The sequence below is a fragment of the Typopeltis vanoorti genome, chromosome 1 (assembly GCF_054136105.1).
Source record: "Typopeltis vanoorti isolate ZY-2024b chromosome 1, IOZ_Tvanoo_1.0, whole genome shotgun sequence".
NCBI classification, from domain to species: Eukaryota; Metazoa; Arthropoda; class Arachnida; order Uropygi; family Thelyphonidae; genus Typopeltis; species Typopeltis vanoorti.
This window is the reverse complement of record NC_143549.1, coordinates 156,687,056-156,711,084: the sequence shown is the minus strand read 5'-3', so window position 1 is coordinate 156,711,084 and position 24,029 is coordinate 156,687,056. Positions and strand designations below refer to the sequence as shown.

At 36.4% G+C, this 24,029-nt stretch overlaps 1 protein-coding gene across 2 annotated transcripts in view; it reads right to left on the bottom strand.

The window, feature by feature from the left end:
• The window catches only part of LOC150110573 (kinetochore protein NDC80 homolog), a 201,158-nt gene that overhangs the window by 160,053 nt on the left and 17,076 nt on the right, over window positions 1-24,029 (bottom strand). For both annotated transcript variants that reach the window (XM_090394897.1, XM_090394906.1), the window contains exons 3-4: window positions 18,302-18,440; window positions 1,697-1,783 (exon numbers count right to left, since the gene is read on the bottom strand). In XM_090394897.1, the coding sequence (XP_090251023.1) occupies window positions 1,697-1,783; window positions 18,302-18,440 (226 nt within the window). The remainder of the gene's footprint in view (window positions 1-1,696; window positions 1,784-18,301; window positions 18,441-24,029) is intronic.

Here is a 24,029-nt window from a genome sequence, read left to right as displayed (position 1 = left end):
TACAATGATTCTGATTGCAGGTGAAATAAGTTCCATTGTCATTATACTGAATATGATCTACAATAAGACAAATTTCACATCAAAGATAGTCTTCACGTTTTTTTTTTTTTCTCTCTCAAATTTTAAACTATTGCATAAGTTGGAGCAAAAAGAAAATGGATAACTGGCATGGATAGGAAGGCTGATAGAGTAATATATGCAGAGTGGAATCTAGGAGAACAAGAGCGACTAGTGGAGTTTCTCAGGGCTCTGTACTAGGACCAGTGTTTAACTTGTATATTAACGATATAGAGAATGCTTCAAGGGAAGAAATTCAGTTGTCTGCTATGATGCAAAACTAGGGAGAGCAATGATTTAACTAAATTGGCAGTGCAGATGAAGAATAATGGTTTTCAATTTAATGTTGCAAAATGTAAGGTATGTACTTCAGGAAGAAAACTTCATATACTATGTATTACACTGACGGTAATGGATTGCAGGAAATTGATGAGGCTAGGGATTTGGAGTGACAGTGGACAAAGAATTAAAGTTCAGCGGGCATACTGCAAAGTTGACAAAATAGCTCAAAGGATTACTTGAATGTTGAACACTGAGAAGTAGAGAGGTATGTTAGTATTTTGTCACCTGGGATTCTTGGGGATAAGGAGACAGTGGAGAGGATCCAGAGATGGATGACCAAGCTGATGACAGGTCAATGTTTCCAGAAAAAAAGGGGACATGATAGAGACCTAAGTTACTAAAAGGTTCTATAAGCCTGACAAAAGAAATTTTTCAATAAATAAGTGAGAGAGAAAGAAAGAGAGAGATCATCCCTGAAAGTTGTGCAAGAGCATTGTTATTAAGGATGTGTGGAGTAGAATTTTTTTGTTTGGAGGAGCAGTGAATAACTGGAAAGGATTGCCAGAGGTAATTTGAGTACCCTGACAGTGAATGAGTTTAAGGAGAGGTATGGCAGGTATGGCAGAGGTATGAATTGTGTAAATAAAATAGTTGGTATAGATCTCCAATGATGAGTCTTCTGACTCCATGAAAATATTTGTGTAATAATAATCATCCATTTACAAATATCCAGGTGTGTATAATATTCCATGTACGTGTGGCCTCTCCTACATTGGACAAACTTCAAGAAGCCTCAAAATCAGACAGAAAGAACAGGTTGGAGATGTCAATCATAACAGGGCGATCACCTCCGGTTTAGCGCATCACTTTTCAACTTCTAACCATTCCATAGACTGGGAAAATAGTTCTATTCCCTACATAGACGATGATTTCAGACACCAATTATTCAAAGAAGCAACAGGAGTCCTACGAACAGGCAGCAACCTAAACAGAAATCAAGGTGCCATATTGAACGAGACTTGGAAAAATTTAATCAATTCACTCAGTTTAACGGAACTACAGTATGCAACAATCATATAACGTGTGCTCATGCAACGCGTGTTCAGGACATGGACTAAAGATTCGCAATACATGCTGACATTGTCACGCGAATGTATCAACTTAGCTACCTTATGGTTACTAATGGTTTTGTATTCTTTATACTTTGTGCATTTATCATTTTTTTGTGTTTAGCGTTCAAGCCTTGAGAAAGCTAGACAGTTGCTAGCGAAACTGGTAGGTGTTATTATATGAACATATATAGTAATTAAAAAACCTATGGTCACATACACAATAAGTCATATTTTAATAATCATACCTCAAACATATGAATGAAATCTTTCTTTGAAGGTGATATAACTAATTTGCTACTGATATGATACTGATATCCTCTTCTAGTCAAAAACTGAAATAAAAAAATTCATGTCATGACTATATAAAATATCAATTAAACAATCCAGTAAGCATGTCTGGATATCAAATTTGGAATGGAAAAAATGCTTATCTAGGTTAATAATAAATATACATGAACAAAACAGTTACTGACAATTTCATATTATGAGAAGCCTTAAAGTACTCTAAATCAAAATTATATTCACAATAAATGTTAACTTTCAAAATTTTAAATCAACAAAGTTTGAATATCTATTTTAAAAATTCATTTTATACATTAGTATACTTTTTATATATTTTTTAAAAGCTGTTTCATTTTTCTCATAGGCAATTATGTCTTCTAATTTATAATATGAATTACTAAAACTTCTTTAAATCCAAAATCTGAACTTCCATTTTAACTTTGCTTTATTCAAAGAATTCAATGATTGTGCATTTATGTTATGACAAACTCACCTCATTTCTTCTGTATGTTTAATATTTGAACTCAACTTATTTTATAGATTTAGGATGATTTCAATTTTTACCTTTTAAGAAAGAAATAAATAAAAAAAATTTCTATAGCCACACATAACATTGTGATTGCAAATTGAAGTATTGATTGATTTGTGGTTTTATGGCACAAGGATAGCAAAGGTTGTACTGTGCCAGGATACAGGTTAAAGCAATTAATAAGTAAATACTTACAGGGAGGTAAATTAGTGAATAAGATAAAATGTATATACAAGTGTGAAGTATCTGCATATTAAAGATATAGTTATCTACATGAGGTATTACTAAGTAGTTATAAGATAAATGAGCAAAAATCTATGTACAAGTTTAGTATCTACAATGCAGTATCTATATATACACAAGTTTAAGATCAAATGCATTTGAATAAATTCTTTGTGAAAATTTAAAAACATCATGTAATTTGTCCAAGTGTAATTTTGATAACATCTGCCAGAGTGCACAGGACTTGGCCAAATAAAAATATCATTCCTATCTCATGTGAAGCAATGATGAATGGTGAGACAGTTATTGCATTTCACACACAGGTAGGTCATCAGCACATGTCAAAAGAACATGCAAGATGACCATGACCTATGCAGAACTTAGCAAAAAAAAACAACTTTCTCTCTTCTGTTCCTAAGTTGACTAGACTACCAATGCTTAATTTCAGGTTTAATCTCATTAAATTTGTTTGTCAGTGCTTCCTGCTAGGAGTACTGCCAGTGGGCAATGAACTTTGATTGTATAAACTGTGTGTAGTCAGTATATTGGGACTGTCAACATGTCAAAGAAGTACGAGCTGATCTATCAGCTGAATCTATGATGTTATTTCCCTTAATTCCAATGTGGCTGAGAATCAACATAATTGAACATCAAAATTAAGGGTCTTTATTTTGTACAAACTTTATAACACTTCAAGCACTGGATGTGGATTATACACCAGAGATGAGATAAAAGAACTCAATCTGTATAAATTATACACTTTTGGTAGTTTTCTTTTATATGCACAAGTGTGAACTCAATGACTTGTAACTCTGCTGTATAATTATTGCAATTGAATGGGATCTGGTTGGAGATAGTAATGTTAAAAAAACAGCAGCACAGACAACAGAGATCTCTGATCTTGAACCATCAATATAGATGGTTCAATATAGAGGGTAAGAAATCAGTGCACTGCTTTGCATGCATTGAACAATTGAAGGTAGACAAATGAGAGTATATGAGACTTCTGTAGTTGACAAAGGGAGAGGTGCAGGATGAAGTACAAACCTGTCATGGAGGAATGCTGCTTTGTTTAATGCAGGTAATGTTGTGAATATTCATACCAATAGCTTCAGTAGCCTCTTTAATACATGCCAAAAGGACTAATAGCAGTCTGACGTGTGACATTTTATCTTCCAACAAAGAAAAGACTAGTCTATAGAGGATGATAGGTGTTTTTTTATCTGAGTGATGGAGGGCATTCATTTGATTCAACATAAAGACTTTTAATGGGTGATGTGCGAAAAGCAATGGTAGCTATTTAGATACCCTGATGATGGCTAGAGTACAATCAAAGTTTGCTCTTCCTTGCAGAACTGTAAACCTGGAATCAATAATTAAACTTTGAAAATATAAGTGCATGGTAAATGCACTTAATAAGTGCATTTACCATGAATGAGGACATTCAATGCTTTTTTGCACAAATGGCTTTTCAAAGAGGAGTCTAAAAAAAACTTGGCATCTGGTACGACTGAGATAAGAGTTTGTCCCATTGTTGTACTATATTGTTATATTAAGTCAGTATTTTTAATTTAAATATAGGAATAGTTCTATGGTGCTGTGTTAATATATATATAATTTTCATTTATTCATCATCAAATTCCTGCCAAATCCACAAGGGATGTACAGGATATGATAGTACTACATTAAAAAATTATATCATTACTAACTTCCTATCTACAATTTTCCTCCAAATCAGTCTGTTACTTGTCAAAACTCCAACATTATCAGATCTTATATTTCTGTCATCTAAGGCACTTTGCACTGTATCAATCCACCAATATCTTGGTCTTCCTCTGGATCATTTTGCTGCCAACCTGGCAGAGAACACTTGTTTTGCTAATCTTTCCTCGCCCATTCTGTTTAGGTGACCATACCACCTGAGATTAGCTCTGCTAACGCACTCCTGGATGCAGACAATGTCAAGTTCTTTCCTAATATCCTCGTTTTTAATATGATATTGCCATTGACGCCATCTATTCACGACTGTAATCTTTCTCAGGACACTCATATCTGCAGTCTCTAGTCTTTGGTCAAGTGTTTTACTTCTGACCCAGTTCTCAGATCCATAAGTTAAAACTGGTTTGAACACTGTCTTGTATACAGCTAATTTAGTGTTCTGACTAATTTCTCTCTTAATCCATGTGAATTTATTCAATATAGAAATAGACAACAGAACCAGCTTTGCTGATTCTGTTGTCTATTTCTATATTTAATTTACCATCTTCACTAAAAATCGTGCCTAAGTAGCTGAAATGTTTTACTTGTTCCACAGGTTCTACATTCACAACACAGTTGACATTTTCAATGATTCTGCCTATTTTCATTGTCTTTGTCTTTTTATTGCTGACCTTCATACCATATCTATTACAACAGCTATTCCATTTCATTGTCTTTGTCTTTTTATTGCTGACCTTCATACCATATCTATTACAACTGTTATTCAATATAGTCAGAGAATCTTGCAGACTTGTAGCGGATTTATTTAGATATATAACATCATCTGCATAAGAGCTGACATTAACATCTCCAATTTTGATATCATGTTTAATAACACTTTCCTTCATAATGTGATCCATATAGATAATGAATAACAGAGGGAATAATGTACATCCTTGTCTCACACCACATATTACATTAACCAATCTTCCTGTACTTCCTTCAATTCTATCTGCTGACTTACAACTCAAATAAAGACTAAGTATTGCTTGATATAATGTCCCATTGACTGCAGCACATTAACTGCAGCATATTGAACAGCTTCTCTCTTGGCACCTTATCATATGCCTTTTACAAATTGACAAAACTTAAATACAGATCTTTGTTATATTCCCATGCTTTCTCGACTATTTGTCGTAAAGTGAAGATCTGATCCTGACAGCCTCTGTTTGGCCTGAATCCAGCTTGTTCTTCACCAAGCTATTCTTCCACAATTCTTCTCAACCATTTCTCAAGTATACTTGCATAGATTTTGCCAGGAAAACTCAGTAGGGAAATACCTCTATAATTCTCACATTCAGTTTTATTTCCCTTTTTATATATGGGTACTATGAGAGCTCTACTCCAATCATCAGGAATTTGTCCCTCTGTCCAGGCTTTCTGAACTATGCAATGCAGCTGCTGAAAGACTCTTATACCACCATACTTCAGCATTTCTGGTCAAATATCATCTACTCCAGCTGCCTTTCCACATTTCAAGCCTTTGATGGCTTTTTCTACTTCAAGTAAAGATATGTATTGCATGCCTGGTCAGTTTTTTTCCACTGTGCTGTCATCACTGCTTGTTTTATTTAGCAGTTTTTCAAAGTAATTACTCCATACTTCAAGGATATCTTTTTCTCCAGTTTTCATGTCACCTTTATCATCTCTAACTCCTTTTACAGCACTCTTTCCTCCATTCCTAAGCTTCTTCAACAACCTCCAGAATATCTTACCACCTTCTGGATATTTATTTTCTATATTCTTGCCAAAGTCCTCCCATGACTTTTGTTTAGCTAGTTTTACACAGTGTTTAATCATTCTTGCATTTGTCTCTATATTCTCTAAGAGCACAAGCTGACTTATTCGACAGGAACTTTTGATATGTTTTCTTCTTTTAGTTCACTGCCTCTTTAACTTCCTGTGTCCACCAGGGAGTTCTGATTTTTTTATCTTTGCAGACAACCTCACCATATGCCTCTCTGGCAGAATCAATCAATGTTTTCTTCAGAGCTTACCACTGAATCTCCAAGGTTTGATTCCTGTTCTCAAACTCTTTCATTTTCTTTTCAATAATATTTCTGTATTTTAGTCTACAGTTCACATCTGAGAACTTCTCAACTTTTATTCGCTTTAAAACTTTCTTACATGTTATTCTTTTCAATATGAAATTCAATTTTATCCTGCTCAAGACTAAATAATGATCACTTCCAATTTCAAATCCTCTGTACACTCTGGTGTCGTGCACCAGGGAGAAAACATCACTATCAACAAGGTTTGATTCCTGTTCTCAAACTCTTTCATTTTTTCTTCAATAATCTTTATGTATTTTAGTCTACAGTTCACATCTGAGAACTGCTCAACTTTTATTCGCTTTAAAACTTTCTTACGTGTTATCGTTTTCAATATGAAATTCAATTTTATCCTGTTCAAGACTAAATAATGATCACTTCCAATTTCAAATCCTCTGTACCCTCTGATGTTCTGCACCAGGGAGAAAACATCACTATCAACAATAACATAGTCAATGAGACTTTTCTTATTCCTAGCCTCTTCTCTCCATGTGAATTTGTGCACACTTTTATGTTGGAACATGGTGTTAGTAATAACCAGTTCATGTCCTGAGCAGAAATCCAACAGATATTTGCTGCTATTATTAGCTTTACTGTTTTCTCCAAATTTTCCCAAAATATTTTTGTATGTCTCACAATCATTTCCTACTCTGCTATTCAGATCCCCAACAAGGACCAACTTTTCCTTTTTCATTGTGTCAGTTGCTTTTTCTAAAGCCTCAAAATTTCTCCACCTATATCTCCTATTTCTCCACTTCTACCTTAGTAGAACCTTCTGTGGGACCATAGGCACAAATAAGTCTCATTGTCCAGTTCCCCATTCTCATATTTGCCTGCCCACATTACTCTACTTGAGACTGACAGCCATTCAAGAAGATTAGCCTCGTATTTCGTGTTGAATACTATGGCTACTCCTTCTTTTCCTCAATTGTCATTGCCTGAATATAACATTTTGTATTTATTGCTCAGAAAGATCTCACCAGTTTTGGTCTTTTTTGTTTCAGTCACCCCTATTATGTCGATCTGGTACTTATCTAATTCCTCAGCTAGCTCCATTTCTTTGCCATTCAGGCTTCTTACTTTGATAGTACCGATCTTTAACTCTGGTGATGTTGAGTTGAGGTTTGTTTTCAGATTTGTTCCAGTAGCTGACTTTTCGCTGTTCGCCCTGGTTCCCTGGCGAAAACAACGGGGGCCTTGTTTAACCGGACGATGCCCCAGCCGGCATGAAATTTTGTCATGTTGTACCATCATTTAAAAAAAAATAATAATAATAATGGAATTTTCATTTGTTTATTTTATATATAAAGCACTAGGGGCTCCGCTCCCTACTGACGCTTATGGCACCCCCCCCCCCCCCGAGTTCCGGACTGGTAGGCCGGTTCTCCTTGAATTCTGATGACTCGAAAAGGGGTTCCCCCGGCATCGAACCCCGAATAAAGTAGGAGTGGAAAGAACAGCAAAATTAGGTAAGCAATGTGGGAAAAGAAGTTATTATGATGGAGGTATAAAATAGTGGGTAAATGATCAAATTAAAAGAGCATAAAATGCAGGTTGAGAAACATAAAAAACAGGATAAGTAAAGAAAACGTGTACTATGAGATCAACCAGTTAAGCACAAAGGCAATCAAAGGGAATTCTTCCATTCTTTGGTGAGAAGAAAAATAATAATTAGAGATGTGACACAAGTGAAGAGTGACAGCAGAAAAAAAGACTGATGCAAAGCATGCAATGGAATTATTTAATGAGTACTGTTGCGAGTGTATACTGTACTAGTGTGACCGTCATTTAATATCTAGAGGGGATGCAAGTACTACAAGTAGCAGAGTGAAAGAACTTGCGATGTAGTGTACTGTGTGTTAATAAAGCCAAGATAGAGATTGGATGACACTATGTATTTTTAGAAAAACTGCAACAGTTGAATATAAATGCAAAATAGTTGTCCTACAACTATGAATTGAGTCTTCCAAAGGAAAGAGAAACAAAACAGCACCAATGCATAAAAGTGAAGCTAAAACAGGCTCTTCCAATTATTGATCACCACAACCATATACTTCAGTTTGTGGTTAAGGTATCTGGATGATGCAAGAAAAAGTGAATTATTTTATAGAATGCTGGAGCAAGATCTTTCATTTAGAACCCTTATTTTGATTATAGAGCATCCTACATCCATTAATCCAAATAAGGGTTCTAAATGAAAAATCTTGCTCCAGCATTCTATAAAATAATTCACTTTTACTTGCATAAACATCTAGAAAAGTGACAAATCTGCTGAACCTTTGATGCATTTGACAGATGATCACATAGTAAGCAGATGTGAAAGTGGGGAGATGGAGAGAAGAGGCAAGGAATAAGAAAAGTCTTACTATGTTATTGTTGATAGTGATGTTTCTTCCTGGTACAGGACACTAGAGTGTACAAAGGATTTGAAATTGGAAATGATCACCATTTAGTCTTGAGCAGAATAAAATTGAATTTCATATTGAAAAGAATAACATGTAAGAAAGTTTTAAAGCAAATAAAAGTTAAAAAGCTCTCACATGTGAACTTAGACTAAAATACACAAATATTATTGAAGTAAAAATGCAAGAGTTTGAAAACAGAAATCAAACCTTGGAGATTCAGTGGCAAGCCCTGAAGAAAACACTGATTGATTCAGCCAGAGAGGCATGTGGTGAGGTTGTCTGCAAGGACAGAAAAATCAGAACTCCATGGTGGACACAAGAAGTTAAAGAGGCAATGAAAGAAAAGAAGAAAGCACATCAAAAGTTCGTCGCAAGTAAGTTGCCTTGTGCTCTTAGAGAATAAAGAGACAAATGTAAGAAAGCTAAACACTGTGCAAAACTAGCTAAATGAAAATCATGGGAGGACTTTGACAAGAACATTGAAAATAAATATCAGGAGGATGGCAAGATATTCTGAAGGTTGTTGAAAAGGCTCAGAAATGGAGGAGAAAGTGAGATGGAAGGTATTAGAGATGACATGAAGGCTGGAGAGGGGGAAAATCCTTGAGGTATGGAGTAATTACTTCGAAAAATTGCTAAATGAAACAAGCAGTGATGACAGCACAGTAGTAAAAAACACTCAGACATGCAATCAGGAATACATATCCAACCTTGAGGTAGAAAAAGCATCAAAAGGGTGATGGAAAGGCAGTAGGAGTAGATAATATTCGACCAGAAATGCTCAAGTATGGAGGTCTAAAAGTCTTACAGTGGCAGCACTGCATAGTTTAGAAGGAATGGACAAAGGGACAAATTCCAAACATTTGTACAGCTCTCGTAATACCCATATAAAAAAAGGGAAATAAAACTGAATGTGAGAATTACAAAGGGTATTTCTTTAGTGAATGTTCCTGGTAAGATCTATGCAAGTATATCTGAGAAACAGTTGAGAAGAATTGTGGAAGAAATGCTTGGTGAAGAATAAGCTGGATTCAGGCTAAATAGAGGCTGTCAGGCTCAGATTTTCACTTGACAAATATTTGAGAAATCATGGGAATATAAGAAATATCTCTATTTAAGTTTTGTAGATCTGGAAAAGGCATATGACAAGGTGCCAAGGGAGAAGCTATTCAAAACACTACAGTTATATGGTGTCAATGAGGAATTATGTCAAGCAATACTTAGTCTTCGTTTGAATTGTAATTCGGAATTTAGAATTGAAGTATAAGATGATGGTTTCATGTTAAATCTGGTGGCAGACAAGAATGTACATCATCCCCTCTATTATTCATTAACTATATGGATCACATTATGAAGGAAAGTGATATTAAACCTGATATCAAAATTAGAGATGTTAATATCAGCTCTTTGCTTTATTCTAAATAAATCGACTACTAGTCTGCAAGATTCACTAACTAAATTGAATAACTGTTTGTAATGGATATGGTATGAAGGTCAGCAATAACAAGGCAAAGACAATGAAAATAGAAAGAAAATTAAAAATATCAACTGCATTGTGAATGGAGCCTATAGAACAAGTAAAACATTTCAACTACTTGGGCACGATTTTTAGTGAAGATGGTAAATTAAATATGGAAATAGACAACACAATCAACAAAGTTGGTATGGTAGGAAGTCAAATGAATAAATTTATATGGAACAAGAAAGAAATTAGTCAAAACACTAAATTAGCTGTATACAAGACAGTGTTCAAACCAGTTTTAACTTATGTATCTGAGAGCTGGGTCAGAAGTAAAACACTTGACCAAAGACTAGGGACCACAGATGTGAGAGTCTTGAGAAAGAATAGAGGCATCAGTGGCAATATCATTAAAAAACGAAGATATTAGGAAAGAACTTGACACTGTTAGCATCCAAGAATGTGTTAGTAGAGCTAATCTCAGGTGGCAAACAGAATGGGAAAGGAAAGATTAGCAAAACAAGTGTTGTCTTGTTTGCCAGGTTGACAGAAAAAAAATCCAGAGTAAGACCAAGATATAGGTGGATTGATATTATAAAAAGTGCCTTAGAAGATATAAGATCTGATAATGTTGGAGTCTTGACAAGTAATAGATTGATTTAGAAGAAAATTGTAGATAGGAAGTTAGTACTGATGTAAATTTTTTATGTAGTACTATTATATCTTGTACACCCCTTGAGGGTACATGGCAGGAATTTGCTGATGAGTAGGAGACCGAACGATACCAGCAATTACAGCAATCTCTCGATTAATGCGCCTAATACGTTCTTTAAAATAGGCACATTAATTGAAAATGCAGCACTAATCGAATATAATAACCTATGAGAGAAAGTATAATTCATTCCTCAAATTTCTTTTATAAAAGAATTAGGATATATCTCAGGGCCTAGTTAAAGGAAAACCATGAAGCTGAAAGACAAATTTATGTTCTGAATATGTTTTATTATTCTACTTCTTATCAAAGAATTGAGCTAACGTAGTTTGGCAGGCATTCTGTTTCTTTTATTCATACAACTGATGGTATGGCCCTATTGCCTCTTCTACTACTTCTGCAAATTTTACTGCTTCTTTCTTCATCAGGGTCAGCCTCTAAGCATTGCTGCTTAAAAACTTTGATTGTATGAAAACCATTTTCAAATTGTTTCTGTGAAATCTCATTGGGCTTGTCCGTGATTAAATTTTCTTCGTATTCTTCAGGATCTTTTTGCTTTACATCTAAATTTAGCAAGTCAGAATCATTCAATTTCTCAGAATGACATTTAATCAACTTAGATTCATTTGAAAAGCTTCTAAAATCATTTGTGCAATGTGGAATAATGTGCTTCCTCAACTACTGCTTAACTTATGACATTTCATGAGGAGTGAAAGATATTCAGCTGTTCTATGATAATACAAATCAAGGAAAGTTATAATGATACTGATTTCAAGTCCCTCAAGGAAGATTTAAATAGAATTTTAACTTTGACAGATGATGAGGGAATGTTCTTATATTAATAAATGTAAGGTATTGCATTCTTATATGCAGAAGTGCATAGCTGTGGTGTACAGTCATCATCCTTGATATGCATGATGTCATAAGTTGAGCAGTAGTGGCTCATGAATAGAACCCTGTGGCACAAAGAACACAGCAATCCCTTGATTAATGCTCCTCCAATCAGTGCATCATTTTTTTTCTATACCCAAATTCAATTAGTGCGCCTATATATACATATTAAAAATGTTAGATTAGTGCACCTATATACAGATATTAAACTGTGTACAGTATGAGTTGAAATGTGCTCCAGGAGACATACATGATTCAGTATCTGAGGATGATGGTTAATGGAGACACAAAGCAACTGTGCAAAGACAGCAAAGCACATCACTGTGACAATCAGGATGCTGACATTTGGAAATAAGAGGAGGGAATGGTTAAATTCTGATAAACACCTAGAAAAAAAAAAAGATTAAAGCAATTGATATAACCACAAGAAAGAACATATCTTAAAATCCTTCAACCTCCATGTATCATCAAATTGTAATAATTTGTTCTTTTTCTTTTAGGATATATAACACTTGTCAGAGGTTTTTGAAGAAATTCAGAGGCAAAGAGATGCAAGGCCAGCATTGAGTTTTTCGTGCTACAAGAAATGTTTGCAAGTGAGATTCATTCACCAAACTTTGTGTAAGAATTTAGGTGACTGCCCTCAGCATATCTAACAGCTGCCAGATGGGTGGCCAAGTTTAAAACTCTGCATCCTGAGACAACAGATGCCCCCAGGTCAGGAAGACCTTTCACAGCAATCACACATGAAAACATTGATGCAGCACATGCCATGATCCATGATGATAGATGAATACCAGCTAAAAACATTGCAAAGACCTGGGGATATCCAGGGAACAAATTGGGGGTCATTATCCACCAACATCTGGACATGCAGAGGCTCTCAGCAAAGTGGGTCCCCAAATGTTTGAATGCCGATTAAAAAGAGAACATTGTGTTATCATCTCAAGGGATTTTGAGAAACCAGGTGCAATTTTTTGGCTTATATTGTGACTGTTGATGAAACATAGTTTCATCACTATGATCCAAAGACCAAACAACAGTCAATGGAGTGGATGCACAAAGGTTCTCCACAGCCAAAGAAGTTCGCAACCCAAAAGTCAGCAGGGAAGGTTCTTGCCATTGTCTTTTGGGATATGGATGGTGTAATCCTTACCAAGTACCTCAAAAAGGATGAAACTGTTACAAAAGCAGTTTATTCAACTCTGAAGGAAAAACATCACAGGAAACTGAACAGAGATATGTTGCTTTTGCAGGACAATGCACCTGGCACACTGCTCATAAAACCTAACAGATAATACACAACCGTGACTGCCCCACCCACCCTATTTGTCAGAGCTGGCCCCATCTGACTATTTCCTATTCACCAAATTTAAAGAAGTACTTGAAAGGAACAAAATTTACAACAGCAGTCATGTCTGCAAATGAGGACTGGTTTGTTACACAAGGGAAAGACTTTTTTCTCAGAGGATTGCAAATGATGCAGCAGTGTTGTAACAAGTGTATAACACTTCTTGGAGAATATGTAGAATAATGTGGTAGTTTTTTGATTGTTGTATCTCAATTCCTTCATGGTGATTATCACTTTTCAGCACACCCTCGTAAGGTGACTGTATACACCTGTGCAGTGCCTTTGAACTGTACGAGAATTATAATGCACAGGTTTTAGTCCTCATTTCAAGTGATGACAAAACTCTGGAGAGAGAAGACACTAGAAATTAAGGCAATATGACCTCAGGAATGCTAGTTATGGAAAGAGGTTGAGGAAATATGACTTGCAATTTAGTTCAGTGGATATGGATTGGGGGGGGGGGGGGGGGGGAATAAAGTGATATTATCGTGAGACCTCCATGGAACCTAAAGACTTATTGTGAAGGACCTACTGTCACACAATCAGATCATCATATCAAGCTTTGAATTAATTCGCTATCTCCACACTTAACACACTCTCCAGGAATGCATTCCAACCACCCACCACTCTCTATACAAAAAAAAAAAAACCTAATTGTCATTCCGCTTCCTCCCCAGCTCATGCCTTTCTTATACACTTCCAGGGATGGACTCCTGTCCACAACCTGGAAGTGTATTAGTCCATTACATGAAAAACTTCATCCACATTGATCTGATAATAATCCATTAATTTATATATCTCAATTAGTGCCTTTGTAGCTGGATTGTAAGAGCAATGGGATATTGCACACCTGGACTGGAAAAAGACCTGAAGTTCAATTCTCATCATGATGAGAGGAATCTTTATATGGGCTTTTTAAGTGAAGGTGAGTTAGCTGATTTCATGCAGAGAGGGGGTTTCATCCCATATACAGGCAAATTGGCCACAAGAATACACAATTTACAAGCATAAAATACTGTTCGTGGCGATGACAGGTAGTAGAGTCACTGTGTCAGCAGTAGGTGGAGGATTAAGTAGGAGACAGTGAGTTATTCAGATATAATATCCCATCTATCTATTAGACTGCAAATTGTATTCCTTCAATCTGTCCTCATACCCAACATTCCAGAGACGACAATCACTTTACTCAATCATGTCTTGACACTTTCCAATATCTCTTTAACACACATACACACACACACACACACACACACACACACACAAAGACAACACAATACTAAATGAAACGTGGGTGACTAAAGTCTTATCTAGGTGGTGCGTCCTTTAAGGCATTCATAGGATGTGGCCTAGGATGTAAAGTGGGAGGAAGTTTTATGCAACTGTATTTATTTAAATTGGGTTGATTTATCAGTGCCACTGCTGATTCTAAAAACAGTCTTTCCTTTTTAAATTTACTATGGTGGAACATGGTAGTTTTCTTCCAGGAGATCCTGTGGGTAGTATCTCCCATATTACTACCCACAGTGGGTAGTTGCAGACACTACTACCCACCAGAGATCCTGTGGGTAGTAGTGTCTGCAAGGACAGATTGATCATAGTTGTGATTGCAGATGTACAATTTGTGTTCTTCTAAATGGATAGTCGCTGATCTACCTGTCTATCCGAAGTACAAGAACAGATCAGCCCAACACGTGTCAGCAGCTCCACTGCAAATGCCACCATTGGCTAATTACAATCTGAGCTCTTTGTAGTCCTCAACCCTGAACTTTGGTCCATTCTCTAGGAGATCTCAAGCTTTTGCACAAAAAGAATTCCTAAAAATAAAAGATAAACACATCAAAAAGTATAATATTCTTTGTAAATCAAACCTGCAAATTCAACCACTTCATACAGTAGTGAATCTATCTTCTAAAAGTCTCAACAAAGATGCCATCAGTGCCCTACCCTCAGCCATAATTTTGCTGTTGCACAGAAAGAAGTGTTGTTGCTAGGCATAATGCATAACATAAAACACAGAATCTCCAGAAATAGCCAACAGCAGACTCGGCGTAGCCAATATCCTCTCCCAATCGTTGCCACAAAAAGTAATTTATCTTCTGGTCAGCTCACTGCTCAGAAAGTTACAGAAAGATAAGTATTGTCATCACCAGAGCAGATAAGTTAATGCCACAGTTGTCCTTAATGCCATGGGATATAATCGAAAAATGGATATCCCTACATTTCACTAGATCACGATCCCACAAAAACGCAAGTTAAAAAATACTAAAAACTTGCTTAAAAAATATCTTCCTGGCCACCATTACAAAAAACTCAATCCCTTCAGTTTTTGTCTCTCCACCCCCCCCCCCAGATATATGGTTTACCTGAGATCCACAAACCTAATTCCCCTAAGATCTATAGTAGATGCCACTGATGCTACAGTGTCAAAACAGCTGGTAAACTCTTACCCCCCCCCCTTCCTCACTGGACTTACTATATCCTATATAAAAAACTCCATCCATTTTATTGAAATGGGTAGAGTTTTAATTGAATTTGAAAATCTAACTTCAATACAGATATATTGGTAAGCTTTAACATCACCTCACTCTTTACCAATATTCCCTTCAATGACACCTTAACACTCCTGAAAAACGTTTTTCCTTCTGATGATATCTTAGATATCTTTTTCTTTGCCATCAATTCTGGTTATTTTTCTTGGAAGAAAAAATTGACAAACAGATAGAGGGAACCACTATGGGTTCTCTCCCCCCCCCCATCCCCTCCTGACAATTTTTACATGGAAAATTTTGAAAAACGAGCCATAGACAGCCCCCTCTCAAACCCTCTAAGATATGTAGATGATGTGTTCTCTATTCGGCCTCATAGCCCAGACACACTAAACTCCTTCCTCAGTCACCTTAATAGTCTACATTCAAGCATTCAGTTTATGATGGAAAAGGAAAAATATCAATAGTTTAACCTTCCTAGACTTAGTAACACCTTCCTAATGGTAATCTTTCCTTCAATGTATATAGAAAACCCACTCACACAGGCAGATACATCACAAACTTTTCTCCCACCACCCCTCTCAACAATATGGCATTATTAAAACTAACCAATAGAGTCTATAATCTTTGTTCCAGTGGAACCTTTCAACCAAATTCAACCACATACACAACACCCTCCTTTCCAATGGTTACAGTGATTACAGAATTAAAAATATAATCAGTTCTTCCTCCATTCCTCGGCCACCACTTCAGAAGGATTTCAGAAATGCCATTACCCCCCCCCTACATCTGTGGCATATTAGAAAAAATATGCCAGGTCTTTAAAAAAAAGTACAACCTCTACACAGCTTTTAAGTCCCACTAGAAACTTGCTGCCCTTATCTGTTCTACCAAAGATCAGCTCCCTCCTCTCTCAGTGGCTGGAGTATTAAAAGTACCCTGTTCCTGCAAGCTGGCTTACTTTAGACAGGTAGATCAGCAACCATTTAGAAGAATACAAATCATACATCTGCAATCACAACTATGGTCAATCTGGCCTTGCAGACCATGTATTGGATACTATGCACAGGATCTCCTAGAAGAAAAACATGCTGCACCATAGTAAATTTAAAAAAGACTTTTTTTAGAATCAGAAGCAGCACTCAGAAATCAACTGAATTTAAATAAATACAGATGCATAAAAGATTCACAAAATTTGGGAAACAATTGTCAGAGGTCTGACTTTACATCCTGGCAACCTGCAAATATCCATAAAGGGCACGTCACCTAGATATGACTTTAGATCACCCACGTGTTTCATTTAATATTATGTTGTCTCTTTGTGTATGCGTTAGAAAAGTTATTTGTAATCCCTGAAGATATCTCAGTGACTGATATGAAATACTGGTAGTTTTTAATCCTTTCCTAGTGCTGTAAATATTCCATTAAACCACCAACATGTCTTTAGTCCCACCTGCCTTTACTTGAAATGACTACATTATTCAAAATTTTTGCTTGAGAGACCAGATTACACATTTGATCATTCTCACACTGACTTGCTTCGAGGGTGCCTTCACACAAACTTACCTGCTTCCACCCTAATTGCTTAAGTTTCCTGAATTTGCACTTCAGCATGCTTGGTGAACAAAGTTCTCTCTCTCTCAAGAAACTAATATCAAAACCATTTAGATTTAGTCCATCAGCATTATACAAATCCTCCTTTTTGTCAAAACACAGACCACAGATCCACAAATCCTAAATCATTCCTTCTGCACAACCTATATATTGATTCATTTGCTACCAATTCCCTACACCTCAGTTTGCCTCTATTATGGCAGGAGACTTACATTCTTCACTTTCTTGCTCTTCAGTTTTGCTTTTTCTATCAACTCCTTTGCATTTTCTCTCATAGAATAGTTTTCACCTCTCAAATCATTTGTGCCAACCAAGACGATTAGTTCTTTCACCTTAACTTTTTGCAACCAGATGATGACTAATATCGTGAATTTTTGTACCAGTGAAACAATATTAGATTATTGAAAGAAGAAAAGCCACAGCACCCAGAAAAAGGTATGTGCAAATTTCTTGTCCTCTATGCTACATATATTTATTGGTAAATATACATCTACAATGCCCTAAGAATCTGTGAGTAAAAAGCCAATGACATTTAAACAGGGGCACTCCTAAAGAGAAGTAGGCAAAATAGCCATAAATGTAATAATAATAATTTTATTACACTTTCATTAAGTACCTCTGATCATTGGGTCTCCATATTTAATTTCTGGCTTGTTTTTCATGTTTGTTCGCTTGGTCTTTCTCTTCTCGGCCCAGTTAATTTCTTGCCACTTCTGCAACTATTCAAGTTGATGCTTTGTCGTGTGAAGGATAACATTCAAGTGTACTATTTCTGTATTTGTGTTCATTTCATTCTCTTCTACTTCAATGGCCACGCGTTCAACATTAATTCTGACATTTTCTATCCTACTGTCGACACTGTCCATTCGTCTACTAACATTTGCACCATTATCATCAGATAATAGGCACTTAACTTTTTAAACCTTTAATACACACTCTCTCTCTCTCTAGTTTGTTTACTTCCACATATACTTTAATTTTTGCAATGAACCCGTCTCACATATCCTTATTCAACACAAAAATAAATAACTTCATTCAACACATAAAAACAAATAACTTCATTCAACACATAAAAACAATTAAATGCTACCTCTAGAAGCTGCACATGACATTTATTTTGATATGTTTTATTTCCAAGTGGACGAGGATCCTTTAATGTTCTTTTCGTTTCTTGTACAAGGCTACCTCTAAAAATATTCCCAACATTGTGAGAAAATCCAATAGAACTTCTATAAAAAAAATGAATATATATATTTTTAAATATTTTTAAATTCCTATATATATGCATATATATATATATATGATGACTATCTGTTATATTAACTCAGAATTGGGATATGTTCATATTTTTATATACTGACTTAGATCCGTGTTTCGTCAGAAGGCCGACTTCTTCAGGCATTAAGAAACACAGAAAGCAAATAAAAAACACTATAAAGAAACATTGTGTCACTGAAATTCGACTATTATAAACTTCAGTTAACTTTGAACTGGAGCTACAGTCCGTGTTAAAGTTCTATTGTTAGGCATCTGTGCGCATGTGACTTCACGAGTGCGCCAACATCTGATAGCAGAGTTGAATGAGTGGTAAATTGTAACTAAGGTTATTATTTATATAATGAAGGTCCATAACAATTTCCTTAGACTCGACCATGCAGTGTTCTACCTCGTCATGGCATATATGAAGGTTTGAAGTTGTTGTCCAGTTTATCTCATGTTGGCGGCCTTCATTATTTGTGTTTACTGAAAACAGGACATGGCTTGACAGGGCACTTGCTCTAGTTCTTTTGTAGGCAATGTCTCTGGTGTTATTCGAGACGTAGGAGGATGGATTTCTCAGTCTGGCCATAGTATGGCTTACCACAGTCACACGTAATTTTGTACACTCCTGGGAACTGTATATGGTTGTGAGCTGGTTTGTGTTTGATTATACTGGGGGATCCTCGCGTTACGTCAGAGATCCGTTCCTACAGACCAACATAAGGCAATTTCGATGCAAGTCGGAATTACCATAGCCTAAGTTACTTACCTAAACTAAAACACCCTAAAGTCATACGTATATATCAAGAAGCAGAACTAGGCCACAGGAAAATGAAAGGGAGAACATAATTAATGTATAGTACAGAAAAATGACAAAAATGAAACTGTAATAAAACAACAACACAAAAATGAGAACAATCCCCAAAATGACAAATGAAACTGTACATTCTGTACAGATGATTTAAAAAAAAAAAAAAAAAACTTTACCTTTTATCCTGTGGTTGGCTTGCACACTGGAAGGGGCGTTGCAAGGAGGGAGAGATTGACTTAATGGAAGGAGGAGGCTGGAGTCAGGACAGGCTGCAGAAGGTGCAGGAGATACTGCAGGTGCAACTAAAGAAGATGGAGAGGCTGGACGAGGAACTGAAGAGACAGTTGAGGTACCAGCACCTGCTGCAGGTCTCTCTACCTTCGTGAAAAAACGTTCCAGGCTAGTCTGGAATGATACCATCCTCTTCTCCTCATATATCTCCCTATAACACTGCAGGCAATCCATAACCCCTCGGAAGACCTTTGTGTACCTAGCAGTGTTGGGATCCTCAGCCTCTAACTTGGCCAGCCCATACTCAATGAGGGCAAAACCGTCTGCCAAGCCCTTGGTGGTGAATCTCCTGGGTTCAGGGGTTGGAACCATTTCCTCCTCCTGAATCAGCTGCTTCTCTAACTGAATGAGGTCTTCTGCTGACAACTCCTCCCCATGAGATGCCAGATGCTCTGTGACATCTTCGGCTTCCACTTTCAAATTCATCTGCTTCCCCAGGGCAACAACCTTCTCTGTGACAGCCTCAACTGTCTCATCATAGCCATGGAAATCATTCACAAACTGGGGACACAGTTTTTTCCACACACCATTCAAATTTGTCTGCTTCACTTCATCGCAAGCATGCTCAATGTTTTGTATGGCATTATAAATGCTATATGATTTCCATCCAAAAGTCTTTGAGGGTTAAGTTCCTGTCTTTTTCAGTTGCCCTGAAAGCCATAGCAAATGTTCTGCAGAGGTAGTAGGCCTTAAAGAAAGCAATAACACCCTGGTCCATAGGCTGCAAAAGGGCTGTGGTGTTTGGTGGAAGGTAAACCACCTTAAAATTAGGGTGAAAGTCATCCAAGTGGGCAGGGTGACCAGGGGCATTGTCTAGCACTAACAATGTCTTAAAGGCCCTTGGCTGTACAGTACCTCTGAACTTCTGGCACAAAATGGTTGGTAAACCAGTCCTCGAAGATTTGAAGTGTCACCCATGCCTTCTTATTGGACCTCCAGATGACAGGCAGTTGACCCTTCCAAATGCCCTTGGATTTTCAGCATGATAGACCAACAAGGGCTTCAGTTTTAAGTCGCCAGCAGCATTAGCCCCAAGAAGCAAAGTCAGTCTCTGACTTTGTCTCAGAAAGTCAGTCAGATTAGGCATACATTTCCAAAATAGGCCTGTCTCGTCCATATTAAACACTTGTTGAGCACTGTAGGCCCCCCTCCCTTATTTCAGCCAACCCCTCAAGAAACTCACCAGCTGCTTTATCACCACCACTAGTAGCTTCATCTTGCACCTTAAGATTATGCAAATTGCCTCAAGCCTTAAACCGCATAAACGAACCTTTACTAGCATTAAACTCTTCACCTGCACTCGTTTCCCCCCTTTCACTTTTCAATGCCTCAAACAATCTTTTTGCCTTTTCTTTTAAAGTTCTGTATCTGTAGTCATTCTCTATGTAAGGCATAGAACTGTTTTTCCAATCTATAACGTGATTTGATGTTGAGAAATGATGTGCTAAACCAGATGTGATGATTCTATTATGATTGACATCCCCCACATGTTCCTTCTGTCTTATTTCAAAACTTCTGGAAGTCTGACCAATGTAAGAAAGGCCACACGTGCATGGAATTTCATACACTCCAGGACATTTGAAGAAAGGTACCTCATCTTTAGGTGATCCTAAGATATGTCTGATCATGGTAGTTGGTTTAAAAACCACTCTGATGTTATGAGCTTTTAACATTCTCGCCAATTTTGTGGAAACTGAATTAATATATGGAATGACAGCTGTGGACACAGATTGGGGTACTGTAACACGTTGTTGGTGGTTGTCTTTAAATAGCCATTTGTTTAAAATGTTAGAAGGGTATCCATTAAGAGATAGTGTTAGCTATTAGTGACAGTTCTCTCTGCACATCTGTTTCTTTTGAAATAGACCTTAAGGCTCTATTACATAGCATGTGAATGATGCTGTGTTTTTGTGATCTATGATGGTTGGACGAATAATGTAGATATCTACCAGTATCTGTGGGTTTCCTGTAAATGGACAGTTGGAAATTATTATCTTCTTTCTTCACTAGGATGTCAAGAAAAGGAAGTTCTTTGTTCTTCTCTAGTTCTATAGTGAATTTGATCTTATTGTGTAGTGAGTTGATTTTGTTCAGAAACACGAGAAGGTTTTCCATGGTGTCTTTCCAGATGATAAACACGTCATCGACATATCTCCACCAAATTGATGGTTTTGGTACAATGGTGGAAAGAATATCCTTTTCAAGTTTTTCCATAAAAAGGTCTGCACATGGTGGTGACAGAGGACTACCCATGGCTAGACCTTCCAATTGTTTGTATACAGTGTTGTTAAATTTGAAGAAATTTGATTTCAGGCAATGATGAAACAGCTGTGTGATGTCTTGAGGGAAAAGATCTTTCAGAATGTTAACCACCTCTACGATCGGTACATTAGTGAATAAGGACACTACATCAAGATTAGCCATAATGTCCGTTTCTGATATTTTAATAATCTTGATTTTTTCTATAAAATGTTGAGAGTTTTTAATGTAGGTCTCTGTGTGTCTAATTGTTCCTTTCATTAATTTTGCCAGATGCTTTGCTAGTAGGTATGATGATCTTCCATCAACTATTGGACGAAGAGGAACGTTTTCTTTATGAATCTTGGAGCTCCATAAAGGCGTGGAGTAATAGGATGTAATGATTTAAGTTACTAAAGTGTATGTTTGAAATGTAACTCAATGCATTTGTTTTCACACCAGTTCAGCCTTGAAAATGCTAGACAGTGGCTAGTGAAACTTGTTGGCTCTTTGTATATTTTATCATTTATCTTCTGGTCTTTTAATAATAAAAGTTATTTATTTTAATACATCAGACCAAATATGTACAATTTAAATTATTAATATTTATTAAGAATTTTGTTAAGAATTATTAATAATTTACAGATGGGGGTTTTCTGTGCATGTCCAATAGGTTAACTGTGGAACAGAACAAATTATTTGTCATTATTTTAACTCCAGATATGTATGCTCACAATTATGATGGGAATGATTAAAAAAAAAAAAAAACATCAGAAAAAGGAAAGAAATTTGTTTGCAAAATATAAACCAATAATTAAAAAAAAAAAAAAACAGGTGCTTGTATACATCAATAGTTCAGTAACTGATTATAGGGATGAGCATATCCATCGAATGCGTAATGTTGATTAGATGATTCATCTAGGCACAGCATGTTTTGCGCACTGATAGCACAACATGAAGAGAGCAAATCACCTTTTGCACATGTTACGTATATTTCTATTTTTTTTTTTATATATTTTGGTGTTTTGTTTTCTAAGATTTTTCTTTTATTCAGTAATGACTTATGAGCTGTGTACACTTTTTTTACATTGTAATACAACTCAGATATGCTAATACTTTGTTAGAAATCAGACAGTACTTTTCTTGTAAAAAAGGCTATCTGGTGCAATTAGAGACAAGTGAAATGAAAATGATCTTGTATAATGAAAAAAACTCCCTTCCCACCAACACTATATTGCATAGACACAAACAAGACAAAGTAGAAGTTTCATTGTGGTGCTGAATACAGTTACTTGTATGGGGTTTCCCCCTTCCTCCCCATCCCCTTTGGGGGGATGGGTTGAGCCCTCCTAATGAGGATTTAGGTATGTATGTGTGTGTATATACAATGATTGAGTGGGGCCAGTTTGATTGTTCTGAGAGACGAAAAACCCTCTACCTCTGTATTAGACCTGTTAACTCACCATTAGTTGAAAGAGACCAGATAAAGGTTTCCTCAGTAGGAACTGAATATAAGTCTTTCTGACCAAACAGCTTCATCTATACCAACTGAGCTACGAAACAGTATCTAATATACACAATGTCCTAAAAATGTATTTCAAATTTACAGTTGCAAAAAATGTGGTTCACACTTATTCACAATAGTCATTGAACACAAACAACCAATTCATATAAAGCAAATTTTCACCACACACACACAAGCACACATGCAGTAGATTCTGGTTAATTGGGACAGCCATTTATTTCAGACAAATACTGAAGAACAGAAACAAATCAATATAACCCAAAGATGTTTTCCTTATTTGGCCCGCCTTGCCACTTTATCAGGACAGTGGCTGTAAATGGCACCTATATAGTGAGTTACATAGTGTTGCTACCATTCAGCACCGGTATACAGAGTAAAGAGGAAGCATGTATTTTGACAGTGCAACATTTCTACTTATGAGGGTGATGTGAAAAGTTCTCAGCCTAATAATGAAAAAACGAATTCATAATTTTAAACTTATTTTCATTTTTCAACATAATCTCCCTTAACACTAATACATTCATTCCAACAATACTCCAGCACCATTATCCCATCCCTGTAATGGTTCTCAGTAAGATCTGCAAAATACTCCTCCACAGCTGCAATCACCTCTTGATTCAAAGAAAAACACTGACCAGCATGGAAGAGTTTTAGTTTTGGGAAGAGATAGAAGTCAGAGGGAGCAAATCTGGA